General features: G+C 42.9%; 1 protein-coding gene across 3 annotated transcripts in view; it reads right to left on the bottom strand.

Annotated features, from left to right (window-relative positions):
• Nucleotides 1-25,646, bottom strand: part of TANC1 (tetratricopeptide repeat, ankyrin repeat and coiled-coil containing 1) — a 131,056-nt gene that overhangs the window by 26,913 nt on the left and 78,497 nt on the right. For 2 of the 3 annotated variants that reach the window (XM_035132073.2, XM_035132091.2), the window contains 6 exons: nucleotides 21,705-21,809; nucleotides 11,508-11,638; nucleotides 10,004-10,193; nucleotides 7,087-7,347; nucleotides 3,285-3,410; nucleotides 1,488-1,772 (listed from right to left, as the gene is read on the bottom strand). In XM_035132073.2, coding sequence (XP_034987964.1) covers nucleotides 1,488-1,772; nucleotides 3,285-3,410; nucleotides 7,087-7,347; nucleotides 10,004-10,193; nucleotides 11,508-11,638; nucleotides 21,705-21,809 — 1,098 coding nt within the window. The remainder of the gene's footprint in view (nucleotides 1-1,487; nucleotides 1,773-3,284; nucleotides 3,411-7,086; nucleotides 7,348-10,003; nucleotides 10,194-11,507; nucleotides 11,639-21,704; nucleotides 21,810-25,646) is intronic. The other variant, XM_060280045.1, reaches the window with a different exon arrangement.

Here is a 25,646-nt window from a genome sequence, read left to right as displayed (position 1 = left end):
AATTTGGAGATGCCGTAACAGCAAATGCCCAAATCAAAAACAGAAGAAAAAACATTTAAAATTCCTTTGTAGTAACAAACACGCCCTTCCAAATGTACCGCAAGGCTATATTTCATTTCACGGGCCTATGGTAACAAAACGCTAGCATGGAATGACAGATATATTTGTTTTGAGTAGGTCAGCATCACCAAAGGGTTTGGGCTGGGGTGAAAGCACCATAGACCCATAGAATTGTAGAGGTGGAAGGCACGAACACACATTCCTTCCCAATTTCAGTACCATAATGCTATTAATTTTGAGAATGGGCACACAGACATCACCTGTGCGATAAAATGGAACTCTGACATAAAATAGGACTGGGGGGGGGGAGCCATGGGGCAACAAAGCAACAGAGTATGAGTATGTGAGCGAAAAACAAAACCCGTTCGCATCCAGAGCAGTACACAACCTGAAGCGCCGAATCTGCACATGCTCGCTATGCGATTCGGCGCTTCTGCACATGACGTCATTCGGCACGTCCGCATGCGCGAATTGCTGAACCCGGAAGTAACCTGTTCCGGCACTTCTGGGTTCGGCGAGTTCATAACCCGTGATGTACGCAACCCGCAGCGAACGTAACTAGAAGTATGACTGTACTTACTGCCAGCACTGAAGTCAATATAAACATGGAGAATTCAGCAGGGGTAGCCAACATTGTCCTCCAGGTCCACGCTCACCACCATGACCAATGGTCAGGGGGGGTGGGAGTTGTACTCCAGCAGCATATGGAGGGCACCATATTGGCTACCCCTGTAGCAAATTAAAAAAAAACCAAAGCAGCAAATAAAACAGCAGCAAATAAAGAAATAAACAGCAGCAAATTTTTTAAAAAAACCCAAAACTTTAAATGCAGCTGATTTTTAATCACACACCGAGTATCTGTTGAAACATGAGGTTCTCTGCAATTATTAGTAGTTTACTTATAGACTGCTTTGTCCCAAAGTGGTGAACATATTGGAACCATATGCACAACAGAGTAAAATAAAATGCAAATCAGCAAACAGAACAATGTAAGACAGCAAAATTAACAACAACGGTGGGGGCAGAGAATAGCCTTCCCAAGATAGAGGGTTAAATGGTGCTCTTCTCAACCCTACATCTAACACACCTTGAAAGATGCCTTAGCACCAAAACTAAAGGAGCCTGATGGATCTTCTGAAGGGTATTTGTTCCATAACATTGGCAGCACTACCACCGAGGAGGCCCTGTCCTTTACACCTCCAATAGGCCCCTTGTAGGAACTGCTACCAAGCAGCTCATTTCCACAGTCTACCAAGAGAGCAACTTGGGAGTGGGGAAGAGGTGGTACCAATGTTAAGAATAGCTAATGCAACTTATTTGTCCCACAAAGATGGCAGTTCATGTAGCACATATGCATTCAAATACAGCAGTGTTTACACTTTTCTGAATTAGCAAAAATAATCTACAAAAATTGTTTTTAAACGTACTTTTGGGAGAAGAATTAGAGCTGGTGGAAGCAATCTGCCTCATGCGACTTCCATGACAGCTAAGTGCCACAAGCTTTGAAATAATAGCAGTCTTCCCAAATCCCACATTTCCAACAACAACAGCTCCCCTGGTTTCTGCCTGGTCTTTATTATTCTTCAACTTTTCCTCTATTGCCTGAAACAGCCAGTCTCTTCCGACAAACACAGAGTCCGTTGTTATGCTTGGCACTTCAAACAATAGTGGCTTAAGCAGAATGTCTTGAGGCTTATAAGGGACAAAACGAGCTGAGAGAAGGAAAAGAACTTGTTAGAAGACAATATTTTAAGCAACGAAAGATCAATTTAAGGCAAAAGCACTCAAACTTTAGAAAATGCAACTAATCTGTTTTTGAACAATTTATTGTAAACAAAGCCTTGAATCAATTTACTGCAAACAAAGCCTTGAATCTTAAGTACATCAGAGCAGAAGTGCACAGCTGATTTCATAAAGTCAGCTTCTAAAGTTTAAATGGCTTCCATTCAAGATTCATACACAGCAAGAGTGTGGGCTACTAAAAAGAAAAATCTGCATAAGTACATATTTTTAGAGCCTCAAAATCTGAGATAATAAAGGCAAGCCTGTGGAGGCATCCTATAAGACACAGCCAGCTTCCAAAGTAAAGTCCTGGGGAACTGTTGCTTCTAAAAAACCAAAAGGCAAGCAAGAAAGTTAAGGCAATTGCAATGCACCTACCTTATACCATGTCCCACTTGAGCAGAACGTTAAATGCTCTGAGTGGAATTACCGTATTTATTCTCTGCTTCCAAATATGTAGGATTTTTCTGGGTAATGTGAAGGGGAAGAGTTGTCTCCCCACCCCCCCCACCCCAAATGTCCTGGGGCTCCAACTGTCCCCAAAGCCATCACACCGTACTCTGGAGAAACTTTGATCAAGGCTGATCAGACATAATGATTCTGTGAGCCCTGGGAGAGAGTCTGTATCTCACCAGTAAGGCATCTGTTCTGCATGCAGAAGGTGCCAGATTCAATCCACATCTCCAAGTAGTGGATTGAGTATGTCCCTGATCTGCAACCTTGGGAAGCCACTGGCAATCTGTGTTGAAAACAATGAGCTAAATGAACCAATGGGCTCCACATCTCTGGAGAACTGCTGCTGGTCAAGTATATTTGCTAATTAAGGAACTCTTCCAAATGTTCTATAAAGGCGGTAAAGGTAAAGGGACCCCTGACCATTAGGTCCAGTTACGGAAGACTCTGGAGTTGCGGCGCTCATCTCGCTGGTTGAGGGAGCTGGCGTACAGCTTCTGGGTCATGTGGCCAGCATGACTAAGCCGCTTCTGGCGAAACCAGAGCAGCGCACGGAAACACCATTTACCTTCCCACTGGAGCGGTACCTATTTATCTACTTGCACTTTGACATGCTTTCGAACTGCTAGGTTGGCAGGAGACCGAGCAACGGGAGCTTGCCCCATCACAGGGATTCGAACCGCTGACCTTCTGATGAGCAAGCCCTAGGCTCAGTGGTTTAACCCACAGCGCTACCCGCAAAATGTTCTATAAAGGCAGACAAGCCTCTAATTTCCACTAAGCAAGCACCAAACAAAACACTTGCATCTTCCACTAGGGAATAATGCCATCTCCAGAGCAGGTCAACACAACATTAGTTATTCATTTCATAGAATCGTAGAGTTGGAAGGGAACCACAAAGCTTATCTAGACCAATGCAGGAATCTTTTGCTCAATGTGCGGCTCAAGCCCATGACCCTGAGATGAAGAGTCTCGTGCTTTATCGATACCTTTTATTTCTTGCTGAACTCTCCCTCCAGCAGTATTGTGCCATGGTAAGCGAATTGAGGTCCTCAATGGTGTATTCCTCTGACCATCCAAATAGCTCAGGTCTTCTAGCTTGGTGGAGCTTGTTGCTGTAACAACAACGAACCTTGTCAGATGGATGGGCTGCAGGAGGTTCAATATCATGTCTCAAAACATTAGCCAGTCATAGCTGAGTAACATGGAACAATCCAGAGGTGCACAGCAGAAGGTGTACCTCTACAAAGCAAACTGTAGTGAACTTAAAATGCTCTGCTGAGCTCACTGGAGACAGAATGTGGTACAAACATAATAGAGTTTTTCCTTTGCAATGCCACACTAGATCTTACTGCAGCCACATAACTTTAAAAAACACAGCATTGAGCTGCCATAAGCTTCAAGTTAGTGAAAAATTAATTTACTTTACCCTCTCCTTTGGATGTGTTAATCACTACACCCTATGGCCATAAAATGCTAACGATTGTATGTTTCATGTGAATATTTCCCCCCATTGTTAAACACTGAAAATATCAACTTTTCAGGACATATTCCAGTGTTCCTTAGAAATTCTTATATGAATGAAAACATTATACAGTGGAAAATAACTCAGTGCATAGAAACAACCCTAAAGTGTGTGTGATTTTCTATTTCAAAAGAAACACAATTTTTCGAAATATCCTCCTTTCACCATAAACTGCCTGTCTCAAGGTTCCAGTCCTCCAATTAATTGCGCTCTTTTGTGGTGTGTGTGTGTGTGTGTGTGTGTGTGTGTGTGTGTGTGTGTGTGTGTGTGTATATATATATAATTATATATATATATATATATATATATATATATATATATAATTATATAAGGGCAACTTTCAGAAGGATTTTAAACTGCTGATTTATTGTTGGGTGGTAGATAAGAGAGGACAAGGCTCACGATGAATTTTTATGACCAGTTTGGCAGTCAATTTATTTATTAAAGCTTCAATATTTCCATGTCAAAACACAGCAAGGTAGCTAGCATGAATCTTCTGCCCCAATGATTTCATTCAGAGTTATTGGCAACCCAAAACTCGCAAGCAGACACTGTCCAAATCTTGGAAGGAGACAAGCAGGCACTTTGTGCAGTATTTCACAGCATCCAGAACATCAACAATCACCCATTAATGGCAGGATTCTCAGCCTCCCTTTTTGCAAAGATATATACATGACTAGCCATAAAAGCATTTAAGAGGCTGTGAAATGTACTGAAAAATAAATCGGTCATCTCCAGAATGCATTAACAAGCCAAACAGAAAAGGAGCTGAAGTTAGAAACAGTAGTCCTAATACAAAACTGATGTGTAGAAGAGAACCGTTCTATAGTCAGGGGTTTGGCTGGTGTTTTTAGAGGCATGCTCTGCATTTTAAACCAAAAAGCGGCTTGTCTCTTCAGCCCTGTGAGCTTATGCAACGGACACATGGAAGAAACCTACTGATATTTATCATAATCAACCAGTAAAATTTCCCCAACATAACCCACCGAAATGCATGGAAATAGGGGCTGAAACTCGTGGTGTGTGTGTGTGTGTGTGTGTGTGTGTGTGTGTGTGTGAAAATACCATAGGGCTGCTGAACTGTCTACATTACAGGTAGGTAGCCGTGTTGGTCTGAGTCGAAGCAAAATAAAAAAATTCCTTCAGTAGCACCTTAAAGACCAACTAAGTTTATATTTTGGTATGAGCTTTCGTGTGCATGCACAAAGAAGTGTGCATGCACACGAAAGCTCATACCAAAATATAAACTTAGTTGGTCTTTAAGGTGCTACTGAAGGAATTGTCTACATTACTTTAGCTTGTTTTGAGAACATGTGCACTGAAATGGGTTTTTTCTCCCATTGAGGCCTTTCCCATGTACCATACCACTCCACATACCTGGCAGATTTCCACTAAAACTGACCCCCCAGATGGATTTTGTTTACAATGTAAGTATGTTAGTATGGCTTCACTCCCTTGATGAAATTTAAAAGGGAAGTTCATCTTCTTCTAGAAGAAAGCAACATGCTACTGCATCTAAATTTTGTTTCTTAAAAATGTGTCTGATATAAAACCAGAAGCAAAAGTTCATGAAATGAAGAGACCTTCCACAATTGTATGGACACGGGGCTCTCTACTTTCTAGTATGACTACCTTAACACAAAGTCTGGGTTCTTATGGCAAGGGCAAATTCCATCATTCAGCCATTAGCAAATATTTAAGTGAACCGAGTGACCTTCTAAATCTAGAGAAGATTCCCCCCCCCAAAACACACACACACATTATTCTTTTTATTGGGATATTTGCCCTTTTGAGTCAAATCAGTCATTTCGATCAACGATCTGAAGATTTATATGGTATACTGCTTGATTGTAACAAAAACCAGACAAACCTCAAAGCAGTTTACAAAAAGAATAAAATGATTGTTTTTTTTAAAAAAAATCAAACAACAATTAAAATTAGTGATAACAGATTAAAATACAAGAAAAAAATTTCATATCTGGATAGGCTGACCTAAACAAAAATGTTTTTAACAGGCACCAAAAACAGTACAGAAAGCGCCTGTCTGGTGTCAACAGGAAGGGAGTTCCAAAGTGTAGTATATTAACATAGCAATTCCCTTGATCACTGAGGTGCCACTGAAGGAGAATGCCATGATCACAGGACTAAGTTTCACCCGTCTCAATAACCACCCAGATCTCATTGGCACTGGAAAAAGAGGGTTGTTCAGTGTATATTACACTTTTAAAGAACAACCAGCTGAGCCTCCACAAGGAATTCCTCCCATCCCATCCAAAAACAGAAATGGAGAGAAAACTCCCTAAATATACTGAAGAAAAACAGAAGTCACTCGGTCGAAACAAAATAAAAAAATTCCTTCCAGCAGCACCTTAAAGACCAACTAAGTTTTTATTTTGGTATGAGCTTTCGTGTGCATGCACACTTCTTCAGATACACTGAAATGTATCTGAGAAGTACCTGAGAAATGAGAAGTCACTCAGGAGAAGTAGTTGTCTTTTTCCTCAAGGTATTAGCAGACAGGGACAAATCTCTCTACTCAATAGGATAGCCAGCAGAACTTGGTCTGTGACTAAAGAGTTCTAGAAAGTGTCTATGAGTGTCTATGGAATATGGTTGTGCAAATATCATGGGGCCCCAAATGGATTGTGTTCATCCAAGCAGTAGCGACACAACCTCCCCTACCCCATCCCCATGGGTTATGTTCAATGTAGCGCTATGGTGAAAGTTCTCTCAGCACAAGGATTTCTCCATGCTCAATGGAATGTTCTCCCCCGTCCCCATCCCCCCATGCACCCGACCCCCTGAAACAGATTTGGGATGGTGTCAGATGTGCGTGGGATACAAGGAGTGAAAATCCATTGTACTGGCTCAAGTATTTAGTTGGACACTGCCCCATGTCTGCATCATTATATATGCATTTAAAAGCTTAATATAGAGGCTGAGTGCTTCCTGCTATAATCCTTCAAGTTGATGGACTTATATAGCTCTTTACATAAAAAAGCAATGAGCACAAAAAACACTACACTGTCTCAGCACAGCAACATCGCTTCGTAGACCTTTGTGCTTCAACTGCTTCTAAAAATTACTTCTGTTAAATTTCATGCACTCCCCTTAACCAGTGCTGGCTCTCTAGCTTGCATTTCCATTACGTGGAGATCAGACATAATTTGATGGGAACTGGTCCACACAAGAACTAAAGGAAATGTATGTATTTCAAAAAAGGGCTGGAGCACACACAACACTTGCTCCCTTCGGTTGCTCCTTACCTGCAACGGAATTGGGCCGAGGCATTACTAATGAGCCAGAGCTTTGAGTGTAAGTCACAGGGCCATCTCCAGAAGATGCTTCCACTTTTGGCAGACTTTCTGAAGACCCCACCGTCTCCTCTTCTGCAACTGGCGAGCAATTATCTGTTCTCCGTTCATGAATAATCCCTTGATGTGCACCAGTTCTGAGGCTGCCGTCTTTGCTCCACTCCAAACTGGATCCACTACGGTCGTCGTTTTCAGATGAACTTGTTACTGTCGCTTAAAAATTAAAAAAAGAGGAAAGCTATAAATTCTAATGGGAAGAATGCTAATATAATAAACTGGTTTGTAGTGTTCTTACGACTAAAACTTCGCTCAATCAGGTGATGAGCTCCTACAAGGCACACTAAATTAGCGTTTCCTGGGCTGGTTTTAGCGGGAAGACAAAAACATTCATTGGGCATCGTAGGACAGCTACTGTTCATGTTCTTAGTTGCAACTAGGTATGTCTCTCAGAGCATGACCTCCTTGCTTTAAGAACACTGACAACTTACAATAACGTAAAACATTGTAAGGATTTTGATGAAAGCCTTGTAGTGTGCTTCTGTATGGCCAAATGATTAACGTTGATTAAAGGCAGGGGGCAAACTTGGGACTTTTGATGCATTATGAACTAAGAGTCCCTCCTGATTTACTCATCGAGGGGAGTGGGAGGGCCAGGAAAGATTTCCACTCCAGTTTCTAATAGCGAAAAGACAGCATGTCACCAGTCTGCCTCCCCCTTCCTCATTTTGGCCACTAGCCCAGACTTCTCTCTTACTTAGCTCACCGCAAATGATGAAAATCTGCCCTCACCCCCATTATGTCAACGGAGGCAGAGACAATTTCAACTAAGGCAATGAAACTTTTTTAAAGAAAGAAAGAAAAGAATAAAAGCCTGACCCAGCAGAAAGTGCGGGGGAAGGAGAGGGAGGGGAAGGGCAGCTCTCCACTCAAAAAACCTACTGGCCCAGAATAACGTAGCAGGGATGGAAATTACAATGGAAGCCTACTTAAGTAGCATGGAAGAACAAGCTAGTTTCACGGTTTGCCAAAGTCTGCCAAAAACAGTTACACAAAAGATAATACTTGCCAAACTGTGTACTCAATGAGCATTTAATAATCTTCATATATTTGCATGCACACATTGAGTATGTGTACACACACACACACACACACACACACACACACACACGTTAAGGGATTCTTTAGGAAATACAGGACACCCTCCACACTTAAATCCTTCCAAATGAATGTAGCATGATTAGATCTATAAATAACTTGGGGGGCTAAGGATACTTAGTAAGATACAAGTTCATTTTAATATCCATTCCATTCCCACCCACCCCCCTTCAGATGAAGTCAAATTTGCAATGCATGTGTGCAAGCTAGCTTTCAAATTAAATGCTGTCTTTCAGGATTTGCAGGGGAACGCGTGGGAGGGAGTGTTTTATTTTAAGACGAGCATGTTGCACAACAGAAAATTCTATACATTTTCACAACAGCCTTGAGAACAGAAGGCGCACAATTTCCAGATCCGTTATCATCCTAGCTAATGGGTTTCCCAGAGGTTTTCCTCCATGCGTCCTCAAGTCTTCATTTTACCCAGCTCTTTGGGGCTTGATTTCTCCTGGGCTAGTTTTCATTCCCAGTTATGAATTAATCATTCAAACCTCCACATAACACCATCATTAAACTGCAATTATGTTGAAACTTATCAGCCTTTCTTGGTCCAGAACCGAAAGCATTTCACGAATACTTCCGATGTTTGCCATCACTAGCATACCCCCTTCACCCTAACTGCAGTGGATCCATTTCCAGGCCCAATTTAAAATGTGGATATTAAACTTCAAAGCTCTTAATGGCTTGGAACCAGGTTATTTGAAATATTGCCCTTTCCTGCATATACCTCACCTGATCCTCAATAGCTTTTTCAGAGGCCCTATTCCAAATGCCCCACCAAGTGAAGTGAGTTGGGTGGCTATTAAGAAGAGGCCTTTTTAGTAACAGCACCTCAGCCTACACAGAGAAAGTTGTTTGGAACCATCTCTGTGGTCCTTCCAGTAACAGGTAAAGGCCTCCCCCCCCACCCTTGCACCTCTCAGCATTTGATTTGAGATTTTCTCTATATCTGTGTTGCCAACTGGAGTACAGCATGGATCCATTACTGTTGACTGAAGCTCAAATGGCCTCGGTGGCTCTTTATCTCACTCACAACCCCCACACCAAGTTTGCCTTCTCTCCCCACACTAGAACACTGTGTCATGAACCTGTTTGCAATGATACAAAAACTTGAAAACTTTCCAAGCGGGGATCTTTGTTTACAAGGGGTGGAACACTCCCCCCCCCAAATGGTAGCATAATAAAAACACTTCCTGGTCCTTAGCAAAGTTCTCTATATGCTTCACATTCATTATTTCAGTAAATCCCGTATGGTCGATCAGTATTGTACTCAAGGATGAGAGATAAATGTACTGCCTGAAGCAACCCAACGAATTCATGACTGTAGTGAAATGTGGACCGGGGGCTTTCTGATCAATTGCTCCAGCTCTTAATCACTGCATTCCATTAGCACTGTTATTTTCTTCCCCAGCAGAACTTCCCCAGCAAACATACATTGTTGTGAAGAAACTCAGGGTTCCAGCCCTCTCCCAGCCCATGACTAAATGCCCACAGGAAAGACACAAAAGAACTACTGAGAATGACAAAATTATTTCAAGTGAAAGAGCACTTAAAAAAATTTCTGGAGCATGGAGACTTTGGAATTGAAGCCAAGTACTAACCGAAATTAACACAAGAGAGTTCTGAGCAAACTCCCTGTAAGCCTGATGCAGAGAAGCAAGATGCAACAGAGACAGCAGTAAGTCAGCACATTGCTAGGAGTTAAACTGCTTACCTATAATTCCACTATCCTTGCTTTCCAACGTGGAGCTTGGGCTGCTAATGGTCCCACAGGGACTACTTTTGTTGGCCGCTGTTTTGCCAGCACAGCTATTCAGAGTTGAGCAGGGGCTGTCAGTGCTTGGCGATGTGGTGCTGCTCGTCAGGGTAGAGCAGGGACTGACTCCTTGGCTAGCTATGGTGCACTACAAAATGAAGGAAAGGAAGGATGAATACACAGAACAGAGTGTTATCGGTCCATGGCAGAATTAATACTAAGGAGGAAATCAAACAAGCCTAAAGTTAACACAACTTTCCAAGGCTGCATCGAAAGAGGATTCATTGAGGCCCTTTTCAAGAAAGAAGCAGCAGCAATAGGATCATAGCTGTCCCTGTTTTAAAGGAAAAATCCCTTATGCTGAATAGGCTTCCTCGCGAGAAAAGGGAAAACTTGACAGCTATAAATAGGACAACAGCAGATTATGGGCCCTTTGTATTTTAACTTGGACCTGTAAAGTTCACTGTCTCATGCCTGAAACACTGTTTGTTGAGAGGCTGCAACACAAAACCCAGGACTTGTTTGGGATAATGATCAAATATGCTTCTCTGCAAATTCGAAAAGGAAAGGCACGGACAAAATTTGGTTTAAAATCTTTTGTCACAGGTGGCTAGAATTCTCCTAGAATAGGTGCCCTCCTGTACTACAACAGAATGTACTGTCTCCTCCCAGCATCTCACGAGAGACATACAGTACAGATTATTTCCCAAATTCCTATGCCTCATAAACCAAGCAGTAAGGAAAGTGCAAGCCAGAAGTGCCTATGGGACAAAAGGCATTCAGTTAAAAATGCACATGCGCAAAAACTGATGGGTACAAGCGAGTGAGCCATGGCTACTACATTAGACAACAGAACGAGAGAAAATGTTGTAACAAAACTCAAATCTGATTCCCAAGGCCAAAAGTAGAAAAATGATCTGCTGTGAATTTTCACAAGAGGGAGATTTTCAGCTCTTCCCCGTATATCGATCAAGCCAAAAGCCACATCTTTAGTTCACTGTGGTGATCTTTATTGCCTAAGACAGGAGTGGGAAACGTGGCACTCCATATGTTATTGGACTACAGCATCCATCAGCTTTGATTACTGGCCCTGCTGGGAGTTGTAGTTCAACAACATCTGGAAGGACAAGGTTCCCCTACCTTAGGAGAAAAGAAATATCCAAAAGTTGTTTTTAAATAATCCTTCCAGGTCGCAACTGCTTGAAGCAGCAGGTGAAAAATAACCATTCAATGATTTTCTCACAACCCCATCCAATGTAAAGAATTTCCTTGGAACAGTGAAGATTAAGTCACAGCTGTTTTTCTTTCAGTGCTTCCTACAAATGTGCACTGTGTACACATTTATGTTAGTGATTTTTATTGTCTATTAGCATGTTTGCTATTAAATATATTGAAAGCACAATATTTGTTGGCATCTCTAGTTTTAACAGATTGCTGTTTACAACGGTTTCCACTAGCATACCATAGCTTCACGCTTTTCTTCCACAGAGATATGGGCAGACGTTGGAATCCCTTCTCCCAGTAAAAATCCCAGTCTTGTCATCAGTTCCTGAGCCGCTGGTGAACAGCTTGATTCCTTCTCTGACTTTGTTTCTATGCAATAAAAGAAAATACTGTATGAAGGAGTACAGTGACTGGCTTTGCAAGAGTAACAACAAGTTACAAGAAAGGAGATTCCGACTAAACATCAGGAAGAACTTTCTGACAGTAAGAGCTGTTCAGCAGTGGTATGGTCTCCCTCGGGAGGTTGCGGACTCTCCATCCTTGGAGGTTTTTAAGCAGAGGTTGGATGGCCATCTGTCATGGATGCTTTAGCCGAGATTCCTGCATTGCAGTGGGGGACTAGAAGACCCTCAGGGTCCCTTCCAACACTATGATTCTAGAAGAACAAGGCTCATTCAGGTCTGAATTCATTCTTGGGCCAATAAGAATATAGATTTCAACAGAGAGAAACAACAAAATGGAGTATCAGGGGATAGAATACTAAAGTTTTAAAACCTATGACACAATCCTGCCACCATGGAGCTCCTTTAGTTCCCGCTGATTGCAAGGGAGACGGGTCAGCACACATTTAACTTTCTCATTGAAATCAAAGGGTCAAATGAGATGTGGCATGTGAAATGCAATCTGGTTCTCCAGTTATTTTCTTTTAAATTAAAAATTAGAGCAGGGCTGCTTCGAAGATATGGGAATTGGTGCATGAGAAACTTATGTTCACTTGGAGATCTTGAACTAAAGCATGCAGGTACGGTAACACATACTATTTGAATAGGGCAGTGGTTCTCAGTTGGAGGTCTGTGGACCCCAGGGGGTCTGCAGAACCCACCCAGGGGGCCTGTGGCACATACTCTGCCAACAGTCCAGGACACTCTGCAAACATCATACAAGAGCACAGCTCCCCCAAACAAACAATATTGCAGCACCCAAAAGTGTGTGGTTTTGGGCACCGTACTCTTGCATGGGTCAGGTGACTCTCCCAGAAGACACTCATCCTGGTTTTGAGCTGGGACATGTTGAAGGGTATAGTAGAGGCACCTCCAAACTCGGCCCTCCAGCTGTTTGGGGACTACAATTCCCATCATCCTTGACCACTGGGTCCTGTTAGCTATGGATGGTGGGAGTTGTAATCCCAAAACAGCTGGAGGGCCGAGTTTGGGGATGCCTGGTATAGTGGCACCATTCACATAACAAAACCTACTACAGAGATATCAACATTTTCAAAAGTAGGGAGTGCATGGCTTGGATTTGAAAAAACAGGGGGTCTGGCTAATTGGGAACCAGTGGAATAGGGGATGAATATGACAAGTGCCTAAATAATACCTGCAAAAACAAAAACAAAAACATTCCACATGCAAATAGCAGGATAATATAGATAGGTAGAATAAATAGCATGGGAAGAACAGGTAAAAATATTATTAATATGTTTAAAAATGAAACACCTGGGATCCATTCACAAATCTCCCATATTACATCTAGTTTGTCCCTCAATATCCTTTTCTCTGGATGATTTATGTCCCAGGTATTTTCAGAAAGCTATGAAATAGTACAATCTCAGGGGAATGTCAGGAAAATGTATCAGTTCCTATACAAATGTGGTACAGTATAAATTTTACTGTTGCTTATGACTACCTGTGCAACCATCCCAATTATCTTCCAACTTTTCTGCTTTTATGTTGTGTCATATACTACTTTTGTTGTTACTCTTATAGTTAATGAAAATCCAATAACTATTTTAAATTGTAAGCTGACCTGAGAACTTTTTGTTATAGGGTAGCCAATATAAATAAATAAATAATATTGTTTTTTCGGTAGTGCCTTTCCCCTTTCACTTATTTGTGGGTGGAGGCAGCTCAAGAAAGACTCAGAGATAATATTAATAATAATAATAATAATAATAATAATAATAATAATAATAATAATAGGAACGTCAGTTTTTAAGAACCTGTAGCAAAGAACAGAGGTGCCCTTTAATAGGACAAGTTGAACTGCAAATGCATTTCAACAACTGGCTCAGAAGGAATTACCGAAACACAATTCCACTAGCTTGTAGCAAACAAGACATCTGCTTAATCTTGAGCTGAACTAACAAACAGCCGGTGTCTTTGATAGAAAAGATTTAAGTGTTTTTTCCAATATCCTTAAAATGATGAAAACAACTCTGTATTACTCTTCCAATGAGGTCTTCCGTTTAGAGATTTGTTTTCACGGCATCTAATCCTTAAAAGAAAGTAATCTGCCATTCCTTAAATGTGACTGTGATAGGGGATATTTGCAAGGGAACTATCATTCAAGTATCATTTCTCTATTAAATTATTTGGTTCATACAAATAGCGGTAGCTGGCACTACATTACTCTTAGCAAATTCTCATCCGCTTGTCTTCAAGAATATCTGAACAGGAGCGCTGTGTGTGTGTGTGTGTGTGAGAGAGAGAGAGAGAGAGAGAGAGAGAGAGAATCTGAATATGATACCTGAAATTTAATTTCCATATGCACTTTTAGCTCTGCAGTAATGACATTAAGCTTGGGTTCACCTAAAATGGCGATCGTAGAGCGCACTGCAGTTATCTATTATTAATTACACACAGGGGATGAGGTGAACTGGTAGCTCATTTTTACACTGCTATAACTTTGGTCTATTTGTAAATAAAGACTCAAGAGCTAGGGCATTTTATTCAACTTGAGTAATTGAAGACACCACAACTAGTTTGTCAGAATTTCCATATCCGAGCTCTTTTCCTTCCCTCACCCCAGTTCAGGGAGTTGGACTAGATGACTATAGGAGTCCCATCCAACTCTACAATTCTATGATTCTATGAAATATTTATGTGAAAGTACATAACCTGCAATGGCACAGAGCAGGGCCTTTAGTGTTGTGGCACCCACTTGTGGAATTTCCTCTCAGCTGACATCAGACATGTGTCGTCATGCTAAAAACTTTTATTTCCCCAAGCGTTCCTGGGCTGGTGATCTAGTCACATTTTACTTCAAGTCACCCTGTCATTTCCGGCAGTTTTAAATTGCATTTGAAATAACTTATTTTTTACATTGTTGGTTTTTGTATTTGTTTTACAAATGTTTATGATTAAGCAGTCTATTACTATTGAAAAAATAAAACAGCATCTATATCTATACACACACATAGAATTGGCAACCCTCGTTTTGGTAACGTGTTTAGTACCACCAGGAGCGGAAAGATATCTCTCTGGACTTCTATAAAACTGTCAGTCATAAACTGAACAAACAGGCACTTTCCCTTTCTTTGTGATGGTAAAAACGCTAGTAAAAAGGGGAGGGTGCTATCTACAGTCTTAGCTGTAAGAGCAGCTGTCAAATGATCCACAAAAAAATCATTTTATAATCAAGATGCTTCGATTCAAAAGCGTCACTCTAAATGGATGTTTCCCAACGTTGGGAAGATGGATTCAAGGGTTTCTGCTACAGATGAAACAGTCGAGTGCAGTATTCCTATTCTACACACACACAAACTACAATACTACAGACGTTTACCTGGAGAAAGCCTTATCTAATTCCGGGGGGGGGGGGGGGGATTCTGAATCCACATGAAAAGCAGGATTGTTGCTGTAAAGCATTCTGGTTTTGCGCTAGGTACTGTTATAATTCTCCAGAGATCTTGTTTAGGAGGAGGCTGTGAGGGGGCAAGTGGAAGCGTATTTGCATTTGTTTGGGAACCACAAGCATGTTTATGGTAGGCAAGGGCAATTGCGTGAGCCTTTATAATGTTTAGATGTATGATTTGCCTTCATAGAATAATACAATTGTAGAGTTGGAATGGGGGTCTTCTAAATCCAACGCCCTGCAATGCAGGAATCTTTTGACCAATGTGGGGCTCGAACCCACAACCCTGAGATTTGAGTGTCTCATGCTCTACCAACTGAACTATCCCTGACCGGCCCTGCGTCCCCCCCCCCCCCCCAGAAAAAAGCACTGCTTAATACTATGATAAGCCTAATTCCAGAGACAAAAAGGACATGGCAGCTGAGCAGCTAAGGAGTTCCTTGTAGCCCTGAGCTGATGTTCATCCATGTTTCTCATTTCTCCCTGTAAGTACTAACAGCAAACTACTTCACCAGACTACAATCCACACCCAAAACCTAAGCTTCCGTTTGGGAATTATTATGTTAGACTATTGAACAAAATTAATGTACAGAGGATGTTGGAACTGAAGCCTTTTAAATATTTGAAATTTCAGATATTCAAAATACACATATAGGAATCCTCACTAAATACGAAACTGATACTTCCATAGGATGTGGAAGAACAGAAACTACAGTTCTGTTTGTTACTTTCCAAGAGCACTAACCCTTTGGGAATTCTGCCATCAACTAAGCAGAGAGGTCCAAGAAATTGCTTTCAAAGCCAACAGTAGTAAACAACTAAAGAGCACTTTTTAAAAAAGTAAACTTATTGAGTTAAAAAAATGTTCAATACACACAAGTGATTATCTTAAACCGAGCTCAAAACATGAAACAGATGCTGCCACCACATTAAGAGTCAAATTCAACATTTATGCTGGAGATTTCTATATAAACAATTGAAAACAATGTGATTTAATGCCTTCAGATACATTAGTGGAGTAGTTGAAGAGTTCACACAATACCCACTTGCCCAAGTGAGGAGTCCCAACTTTCCCTACACACACATATGAAGACAAGGTGCTGAATTATGAAAGCCAGTGCAGCGTAATGGTTAAGAGTGTTGGACTATGACTTTGGGAGACCAGGGTTCGGATCCCCACTCAGCCACGAAATTCACAGGGTTGTTGTGAGGATGAAATGGGGAGGAGGAGAACCATGTACACCACCTTGAACTCCTTGGAAGATGAAGGTAGTATATAAATGTAATAAGTAAAATGTTGTTGTTGTTGTTGTTGTTGTTGTTGTTGTTGTTGTTGTTGTTGTTACCCTGTCCATCTGGCTGGGTTTCCCCAGCCACTCTGGGTGGCTTCCAATACATATAAAAACATAATAAAATGTCAGACATAAAAAACGTCCCAATACAGGGCTGCTTTCAGATGTCTTCTAAAAGTTGTGTAGTTCTTTATCTCCTTGACATCTGATGGGAGGGCATTCCACATGGCGGACGCCACCACCAAGAAGGCCCTCTCTGCTTGGTTCCCTGTAACTTTACTTCTCGCAGTGAGGGAACCGCCAGAAGCCCCTCAGAGGATCTTAGAGACTGGGCTGAATGATGGAGGTGGAGACGCTCCTTCAGGTATATTGGGCCGAGGCTGTTTAGGGCTTTAAAGGGCAGCAGCAACACTTTGAATTGTGCTTGGAAACATACTGGGAGCCAGTGAAGAACTTTCAGGACCGGTGTTACTATAGTCCCAGTGGCCACTCCCAGTCACCAGTCTAGCTGCCGCATTCTGGATTACAGTAGTTGTAGTTTCTGAGTCACCTTCGAAGGTAGCCCCAAGTAGAGCGCACTGCAGTTATCCATGTGATTACAGATATGGCCATCAACAGACTGCCTTCTGGAAGGATTTTGCATTATAGAAGTAGGAATTCTCCCAGCTTTTTTGACATCTGGCTCTCCCATCACTGTATCCAATGCAAGATGACCACAATGTGTAAGGATGCCAACAATTTGAAGAGCCACATGTCCCCCCTCCCAATACAGCTAAGAAAAGAGGTACAGTATGAATGAACCACGAAACCACTAAACATCAATTTGGTTCTCAGTATAAATATTAATATTTACCTAACCTGGAAGTCAGAAAAATCTACTTTCTTGTGGCAGAAACATACCGTGTTTCCCACATTTTAAGACACCGTCTTATAATTTTTTTACTCAAGAAAATAAGCCTATGGCTTATTTTCGGGGGGTGTCTTAGTATGGTTCCTGCCTCCTCCTGCCGCGACCGGCGTTGCTGCTGCTGGGCTGGCAGCACTCTGCGAAGGCAGGAGAAGCCGGCCAGACCGCTGGGGGGGGTGGGGTAGAAAAAAGTTCGGAGCGCGTCCCAATGGCAGCACTCCTCATGCGCCACAAAAGCTACCAAACAACTGGGGGGGGAGGTTAGAAAGGTGGCCGGAGCGCAGCCTTATGGCAGCGCTCCTCACACACCACAAAAAAGACGCAGAAAACTGGCAAACAGCTGGAGGGGGCTAAAAAGCAGCGGCGGCCACAGCTTTAAATGGCTGGATCGCGCCTTCCGTCCCGCGCCTGCGCTGCGCGCCAGGTTTTGCCCGATCCGTCGGGGAGCAGGGAGCGCTCAGAATCTGGTGAGGGGGGGTCTTTCTTCCCATTTGGGTGCCCGAGCATCGCCGCTCGAGAGGCCGGAGGCTCTCGGCGGAGTGGTCTGGAGGAGCGATCGCAAGCTCTTGGCTGGCTGGCTCGCTTTCTTTTTGTTGCTCACGGAAGGCGGAAGGGGCCAGCAGGGCTCCCGCCACCATCAGTCGCCCCGCCGCCCCTCTGCCTTGGGCCATGCAGCCCACAACGTTCCGGCAGCGCGGCTCCCGCTGCCGTCAGTCGCCCCGGCGGCGCGGAAGGGCCAGCGGACCTCCGGCCGCCGCTCTGCCGTGGGCCATGCAGCCCACAATGTTCTGGCGGCGCGGAAGGGGCCAGCAGGGCTCCCGCCGCCGTCAGTCGCCCCGCCGCCCCTCTGCCTTGGGCCATGCAGCCCACAACGTTCCGGCAGCGCGGCTCCCGCTGCCGTCAGTCGCCCCGGCGGCGCGGAAGGGCCAGCGGACCTCCGGCCGCCGCTCTGCCGTGGACCATGCAGCCCACAAAGTTCTGGCAGCGCGGAAGGGGCCAGCAGGGCTCCCGCCGCCGTCAGTCACCTCCGGCCGCTGCTCTGCCTTGGGCCATCCGGCCCCAGAACGTTTCGGCGGCGCGGCTCCTGCCGCCGCTTGTCACCCGCCGCTGCTCTGCTTCGGGCCATGCGGCCCCACAACATTCCGGCAGCGCGGAAGGGGCCAGCAGGGCTCCCGACACCGAGGGGTTTCCCCGTCCGGGCGCTCGAGTGTAAAAAAGTTCTGGGAAGAGTGGGGAGGCTCCCAGCGCGGCTCGCCTGGCGACGCCGAAAGAGGGCCGAGCGCGCGGTGCTTGTGCCTCCTCCTGCTTCTCCCCCCCCCCGCCCGTGTGAGAAATTAGCAGTTGAGGGCGAGGACGGATAGAGAGCTGCACGGCGCTTCAGCAGCAGCAACAGCAGCAACCAGTTCCAGGTGGCTCGGGGTATGGCTTATTTTCGGGGTATGGCTTAATTCCGCAAAAGTGTAAAAATCCTGCTACGTCTTATAAAATGACTACGTCTTAAAATAGGGGAAACACGGTAGAAACTCTTAATGTGTGATATCAATGATGTGCTGGGAGAAATGCCCCCCTCCCCCCGTTGCTAGTCATCTATTTGTGATCACTGCCACATCTTTCTATAGTTATCTTTTACTGCAGGTTATCCGTTCCATGTTCCTGTTGTATTATTAAAAATACAGATAAAAAGTTGAACAGTTTAAAAGAGAAATCCACACATTTCACTTCTTGCTCCCGCAAGAAAACAATCATGTCATTTAGAGACCAAAGGAAGCCAAAGCTGCTCCACTTTTTTGAAAGAAGCGACTTTTTAAGGCAATGTTTCTATTCACTCCTACACAACCACACTCAGCCTACAGAGCCAGCCATTTGAACCTCACACTCTGATCAGCAACCATACAGCAAACACAGAGAACATAGCCTGCCAACAATGAGAAACCAGGGTGACACTTTTCTTGACAGATGCACATGGCATGACAGTCTTTTTGCCTTTATTGGCCTCTGTGGAAAGGGAAAATAAAATGTTGGGTTTGGTAGCAGACAGAAGGGCCTTGAGTACATATTCTACCTCATTAAGAGGATACTGTAGCCTCTTCCAGCCTCTTCACACAATTGTAATTACGAGGAGGAGGAAGGAGGAGGAAGGAGGAGGAGGAAGTGGGATAGTGGCTGCAGATCCTGCCCCCACCAGGCAGCGCTGGACTTACCATAAGGCAGAGTGAGGCACCTGCTGTAGGCAATAAATGTCCCGCCTAACCTGGCTCCTACTGCCCTCAGGTACAGCAAAGGATGCTGTCAAAGTAGCACTCAATTGCCTGCCTGGCTGACATTTGTACATGGAATCTCTTGTGCCTGTCACTCTGTTTATCTTTCACAGTGGGTGGGGAACATCTCTCAAGGGAAGCCTGCAATACGGACATGGGTTTTCCCCCGATCGGGAGAACCTATGTGCTTGCAGAAAGGTCCCCTTTAGAGAGGTCTCTTCTGCAAATGAAGGTAAGGAACCTGTGAAAGGAATGCCTGGAAAGAACTTGTGTGCACATTACATCACCTTTGAAATTTGATGTATGCCATGAAGGAGTAAGCTGTGGCGTTGCTGCTTGTCTGCGACATGCCACAGCATCCATACAAATGGTTGCTTCTGTGCCAAAAAATACCACTTATTGATACATCTGCCATCTCATCAGTTTGCTTGAGGATTCAGTATATTGGATTGAATATGGATATTCAGTAAGGATCTTCCTTAAAAATTAGAAATAGTCTACTCCTTTCCTTCTGAGAATGTTGATTACTGTGGAATGATCAGTTCTGTAGCCAAACAAGAACTATTTATCCACATTAACTCCATACCTAGAAATGTCATTTACGGTATTTTATGATTATATTTAGGACACTGGTGGCAAGTCTCCTTTAGTCAGAAAAAGCATAAAATGTTAGACAATCAGTTTCTTTACCATCTCTGATGTTATTGTTTTAATCATTGCACCGATATAGTATGTGCAGGCTAATGGCAAAACGGCAGTGAAATTTGCCGCCATATGGGAGTGAGAGGATGGAGACTTAAGCCACCCAAACCAGTGAACAATGATCAGTATCTCAGGATTTATAACCTCTCTAGCTCAGAAAAATCTAGATCCACTTTGCTGACGAGAAAGTTACTAATCATTGGGTCATGAGAGGTGATGGATGTATAAAGCACCCCTATACAGGTACAAAATACAACCTTTCCACCACAAAAAGGGGGCTTCCCTATTAAACCACATAACTGTAGCAATATTTGACTGTCAGTCCATCATGACTAGTACGCACATGTCTGAAGAAAATAACTGAGTGAAAATAAAATGTTGGAGGAAGAAACCATCCATACAACATGCATAAGTGTTCAGCTCCTTCAATTTGAAACCTACGAGAGACATAGCTGCCAAGTTTTCCCTTTTCTCACGAGGAAGCCTATTCAGCATAAGGGACATCCCTTAAAAAAAGGGATAACTTGGCAGCTATGATGAGAGATGGAACATACTTGAACTTGTTGCTCTGAAATTTGAGGAGGGGGACATAAAACTGCAGAAAGACACAGAATTTAAGCTACAGATGTTAGACTGGCCTGTAGAAGAAATAGCGCCATACACTTTTGTGTATATCCGATTCAAGATATACACAAAAATGTGAGAAAGGTGCCAGGAAGGAATATTCCTAGAAACTTTCTGCACCTCCAGTAAGAAGAGATGGTGAGAACTCAGGTCTTAAATTCAAAGCACAAGAAAAACAAGGGAATATCCAATTTAACTTGATGTTATAGGTTGTTTCTGTTGGTGTCAATTAGGCTGTAAATCTAAAACATCAGAGTGAATATGAAATCCTCATTATTATACAAATACTTACACAGCATGTCGATTGTCATTTTGCCCTGACATTCTCTGAAACTGCACTTTGTTATGTGGTAGTCAAATTTAATGAACTAGGAACTTTTCAAGAATACCAATTAACTCCAGGGTCGGGCTGCTACCAGCTTTGCCAACACAGTCATCTATTGTTATTGCTGTCTGATTTAGCAAGCATTTTAACGGCAGTGGCAAGACACAGCACTTCAACATGGCACCAGCATAACACACTCCGTTGTTAAAACTTGAAAGCAAGTCCAGAAACAGAATTCAAACAGGCCTCTCACATTAAAAGTGACCCACAACTCTCACACTTAATTTTGCTTGAAGACTGTGGTTCAAGAATTTTAGACTGCTAGACATGGCACATAACAAGCCTATCACAAGATCTGCAAAGCCAAGTACTGCACAAAGGGCTCAGTTCTTACTTGTTTTTGTAGCCGCTTCGCTTTCAAGTCAAAGTCCAGTCATTAAGTCGAAAGGAAAGCACTCCGAACACACATGCTTACCATTCTGGTTGGGATCTGTCGGCTCCAACACTTTCCTCATTGGTACGGCGACTGCATCTCCTGGTATCCGGGGACTTTCTACATACTTGGGCTTCCTGATGGGACCTGAAATGCGGAAAGATCTCAAACTTGCCTTTTTCCCCACACAGAACACAAATTACAGAGGACCAGAACAACTCCAAAAGCAGAAATGCACGTTGCAGACAGAGACAATACACACACAACACATGCTATAATAAAGACAGTGAACTCTCGTACTTCCACTCTCGCTGTCTGTTGTCAGGGGGAAAAAGCAGCAACAGCAAGCTTTAGTCAGGCTCACTTTTTGGAATGTAAACTGTGCTGTGGAACAAAAGCAGTTTCCTTGCCGCGGTGCTCTTGAATCAGCCTCCAGCATATGTAAAGAGGGTGACTTTGACATGGTCAAAATTCACACAGCTCTGGAGTTGGCCTCTCTAGGCAGAGCCTCTGTTTTTCTGCTTCAATTCGAAGATAACCCTGTTTACTAGTATAATCTTTGAAGCTGGGAGGCAAGGATTACAAAGCGGACAGCTTGCAACATTAACACTCTAAATACTCCAGTCCAGCAGCTTTATATTACTGAGTACAGTATTTTTACCCAAGCGAATGACGCACAACGTTGATTGTAAGACGGTGGGCAGGGCGGGAGGAAGAAAGGAGAGAAATATCTGTTCAGCTGCTAGCTCCTCGGTATTTTCAGTAATAATAATAATAATAATAATAATAATAATAATAATAATAATAATAAACAGGGAGAGGTTTTGCTAACTGATAGCTAAAATCAAACATACTACTGTATGTAATTTATAAGTGCATCGTTCACTTTTGAGGTTGGAGTAATTGTTCATCAAAGGAGTTCATCAAATGTAGGAGAATGAATTTAGTACTTTCATTCTACTATTTAAATTATTGATAGCTGTGTGCTTTGCTGAATGCAATTGCAGGAAACATTAAATGCACAACACAATTTCTAGTCACTAAAACACCCCCCACAATGAGAACAATACTGCCATCTAAAGGTTCGTTAGAGAAACAGAAATTGCTTTAGACTGAGAAACAGAAATTGCAGAATCCTAGGGTTCTGCTTTGCTGGGTTGACATCAGGGCGAATACCAGTCTTAATGTATCACAGTTCTATTCACTCCCAGTAGCAGAGATGACAAGGAAACAAAAACCATTAGAAATATGAGCCAACGCAACTACAACCCCTCACCCAAAATCCATGGCATCTCTACCACTACGCACCAATTTTGACATTTTAACACTGAAAATTCCTCTACAGCACCATGTGTTTTTTTTTAAAAAAAACACAACCATAGACATAAGCAACAAACTGGGTTGCCATCGTCACATCACAGGTCTCTGTCATACTCCCTCACAAACATAAAACCCTCCAAGCATGCTGCTAAGAAGATCTACCCCACAGTTGCTAGCAGACTTGCATGAAGAACCCATAGGAAGAGGCTCTGGATATCAGTATGATACTGATGGTTCCATACAGCTAATATAGTTCAATACAGCTACACAGCATGCACACACATTTCTATGTGTGTGACGGAAATAAGCATTTTTCCATGGAGAGCTACGAAGTCGTCTAAGGAAACAGGGCCTGACTTAGATATTGTGCTGCCCGAGGCAGGGACAAAATGGCAACTGTTCCCCATTCCTACTGAACCACAAACTGAACCAGGATCTCCACTGCAATTGAGACAGCAGGATAGTTTAGGGGACCCAGGACAGGCCACACAACACCCACAGAGGGGAATAGCCAGATTCCACATTTTCTGCCCTAGGTGGTTGCCTAATGGTTGGGCTATCTGAAAAGGAAGGATGCACATACCACAATAGTGGCTCACTGAAGGCCACAGAAGGCACTGGTAATTCAGTGGGAAAGGGCAGCACAACTGGGAACAAAATGCAGCCTCCACAAATCCAAGCTTACGCTTTCAGAGGAACTGCTGGCAAAAATAATTTTAAATGGGGCTGAGGGTGGACCATAGGCAGATCTCTTCCCCCTCCCTCTTATTTCTACGGATTCTGCATTGAACGGCACTTTAAATGTAAAACTGAACCACCACACTCCATAACTGATTGGTTGTTATCATTTTATTATAATCAATAATGTACATATTTAAAGAAACCAGAACCAAGCAGTAATTTTAGATGGGGAAAGGAGAGGTAGCAGAACTGTAATAAATGATCTCATTACCACACAGCAACACCCCTAAGCGCAAAGCCACAGAAGTATACAAAAAGAAACATAGGATGGGACTCTTGTAGGGTTCCAGCCTCATTCAGGTATTTGTCTGCAACAGCCCTGCCCTAGCATGCTTGCTTCCATTTTGCCCAGACTCCATTCATTCATTAGGTTCCCATAGCTCTTAACTGTGCCAAAATAATTCTCTCTCATCCAGCTGGTGTAACTTGTGGTTTAGATTGCTCTTGAAATAATAAAGACACCCCACTTTCCAGTAAACCGTAGTAATAAAAAATTCAGTTGGCAAAGTTTGGAGAGCACAGCTTATCTTTATATGGCAAATGACGTATTACAGATCTGTGTGGAATTATAAGACAAAAGATAAAATGGGAGCCAAAGGGTTTTATGAAGCACATTATAAATGTGTGTATGTATAAACAGAGGGGGTGGGATAGGAGAGCTTATACATATAGCTAATTACTATAAATCACAAAGTGCCCTTTAACCATTTTAGGTATACAAAGGCATAATACTCCCAATAACATTTGAGGAATGTAAAACCAAACTGGGTTTAAGACAGAAGTGGATAAATTTATTAAGGCTACCTTGCCATTCTTATTATACTACCTTAGTTGTGGCTCACTGGATTCAGAAATCAACCACCCTTGTGAATGTCACCTTATTCCTTCCACATCAGAAACTAGCAATGATCAGGAATGCTAGATGGTAATATAATAATATAAAGGAGAAACAAATCTACCAGTGGTACATGGCAACTTATTGTTAAAGTAAGACAAATGGAACAAGAAATGATAAATGTTGAAAATGTGCACAAACGAAAGCTGCTGCCCTCCCTCCCAACCCCAACCCCAAATGTCTGGTTCAATTGTTCAGTGATAAAGATATATGCAAATACTATATAGCCCAGGGACCCCAAACTAAGGCCCGGGGGCCGGATGCGGCCCAATCACCTTCTAAATCCGGCCCACAGACGGTCTGGAAATCAACATGTTTTTACATGAGTCGAATGTGTCCTTTTATTTAAAATCCACTCTGGGTTATTTGTGGGGCCTGCCTGGTGTTTTTACACGAGTCGAATGTGTCCTTTTATTTAAAATGAATCTCTGGGTTATTTGTGGGGTATAGGAATTCGTTCATTTAATATATACTATATATATATATATATATATATATATACCCCCCACAAGGACTGAGGGACAGTGGACCGGCCCCCTGCTGAAAAAGTTTGCTGACCCCTGATATAGCCCACACAATTCAACTAACAGTAGATTATACCCTTCCTCAGAGTCCACTGCTGATATTACTGCTGCTGATAGTATGTGTGGTATTTGCTATTAAAACATTTATATCATGCCTTTCCCATTCAAAATGTTCCAGATCAAATCAGGTAAAAACCAAGCAACACAGCAGGTAATCAGGAGCATAATATTCAGCAGCGAGATTTAGGAACCAGTCACAACACAAGCTTGGGGGAATAAAAATGTTTTGGTTTACATCTAAAGGCCACAAGAGAAGGGGGTGGTTCTGATTTCACAGGACAAGGAGTTCCACAGCCTGGGAAAGTGGACAGACAGGAACTTATGGGAGGGGGACGGTGCTGTAAGTAACATGGTGCCAAGCTGTTTATGGCTTTAAAAAGATCATATCCAGGGATTTGAACTGAGCTTGGAAATAAACTGGAAGTGTAGGTAGAAAAAACCAGT

This window comes from Zootoca vivipara, chromosome 1, assembly GCF_963506605.1.
Source record: "Zootoca vivipara chromosome 1, rZooViv1.1, whole genome shotgun sequence".
NCBI lineage: Eukaryota > Metazoa > Chordata > Lepidosauria > Squamata > Lacertidae > Zootoca > Zootoca vivipara.
This window is presented reverse-complemented; position numbering and strand designations above follow the sequence as displayed.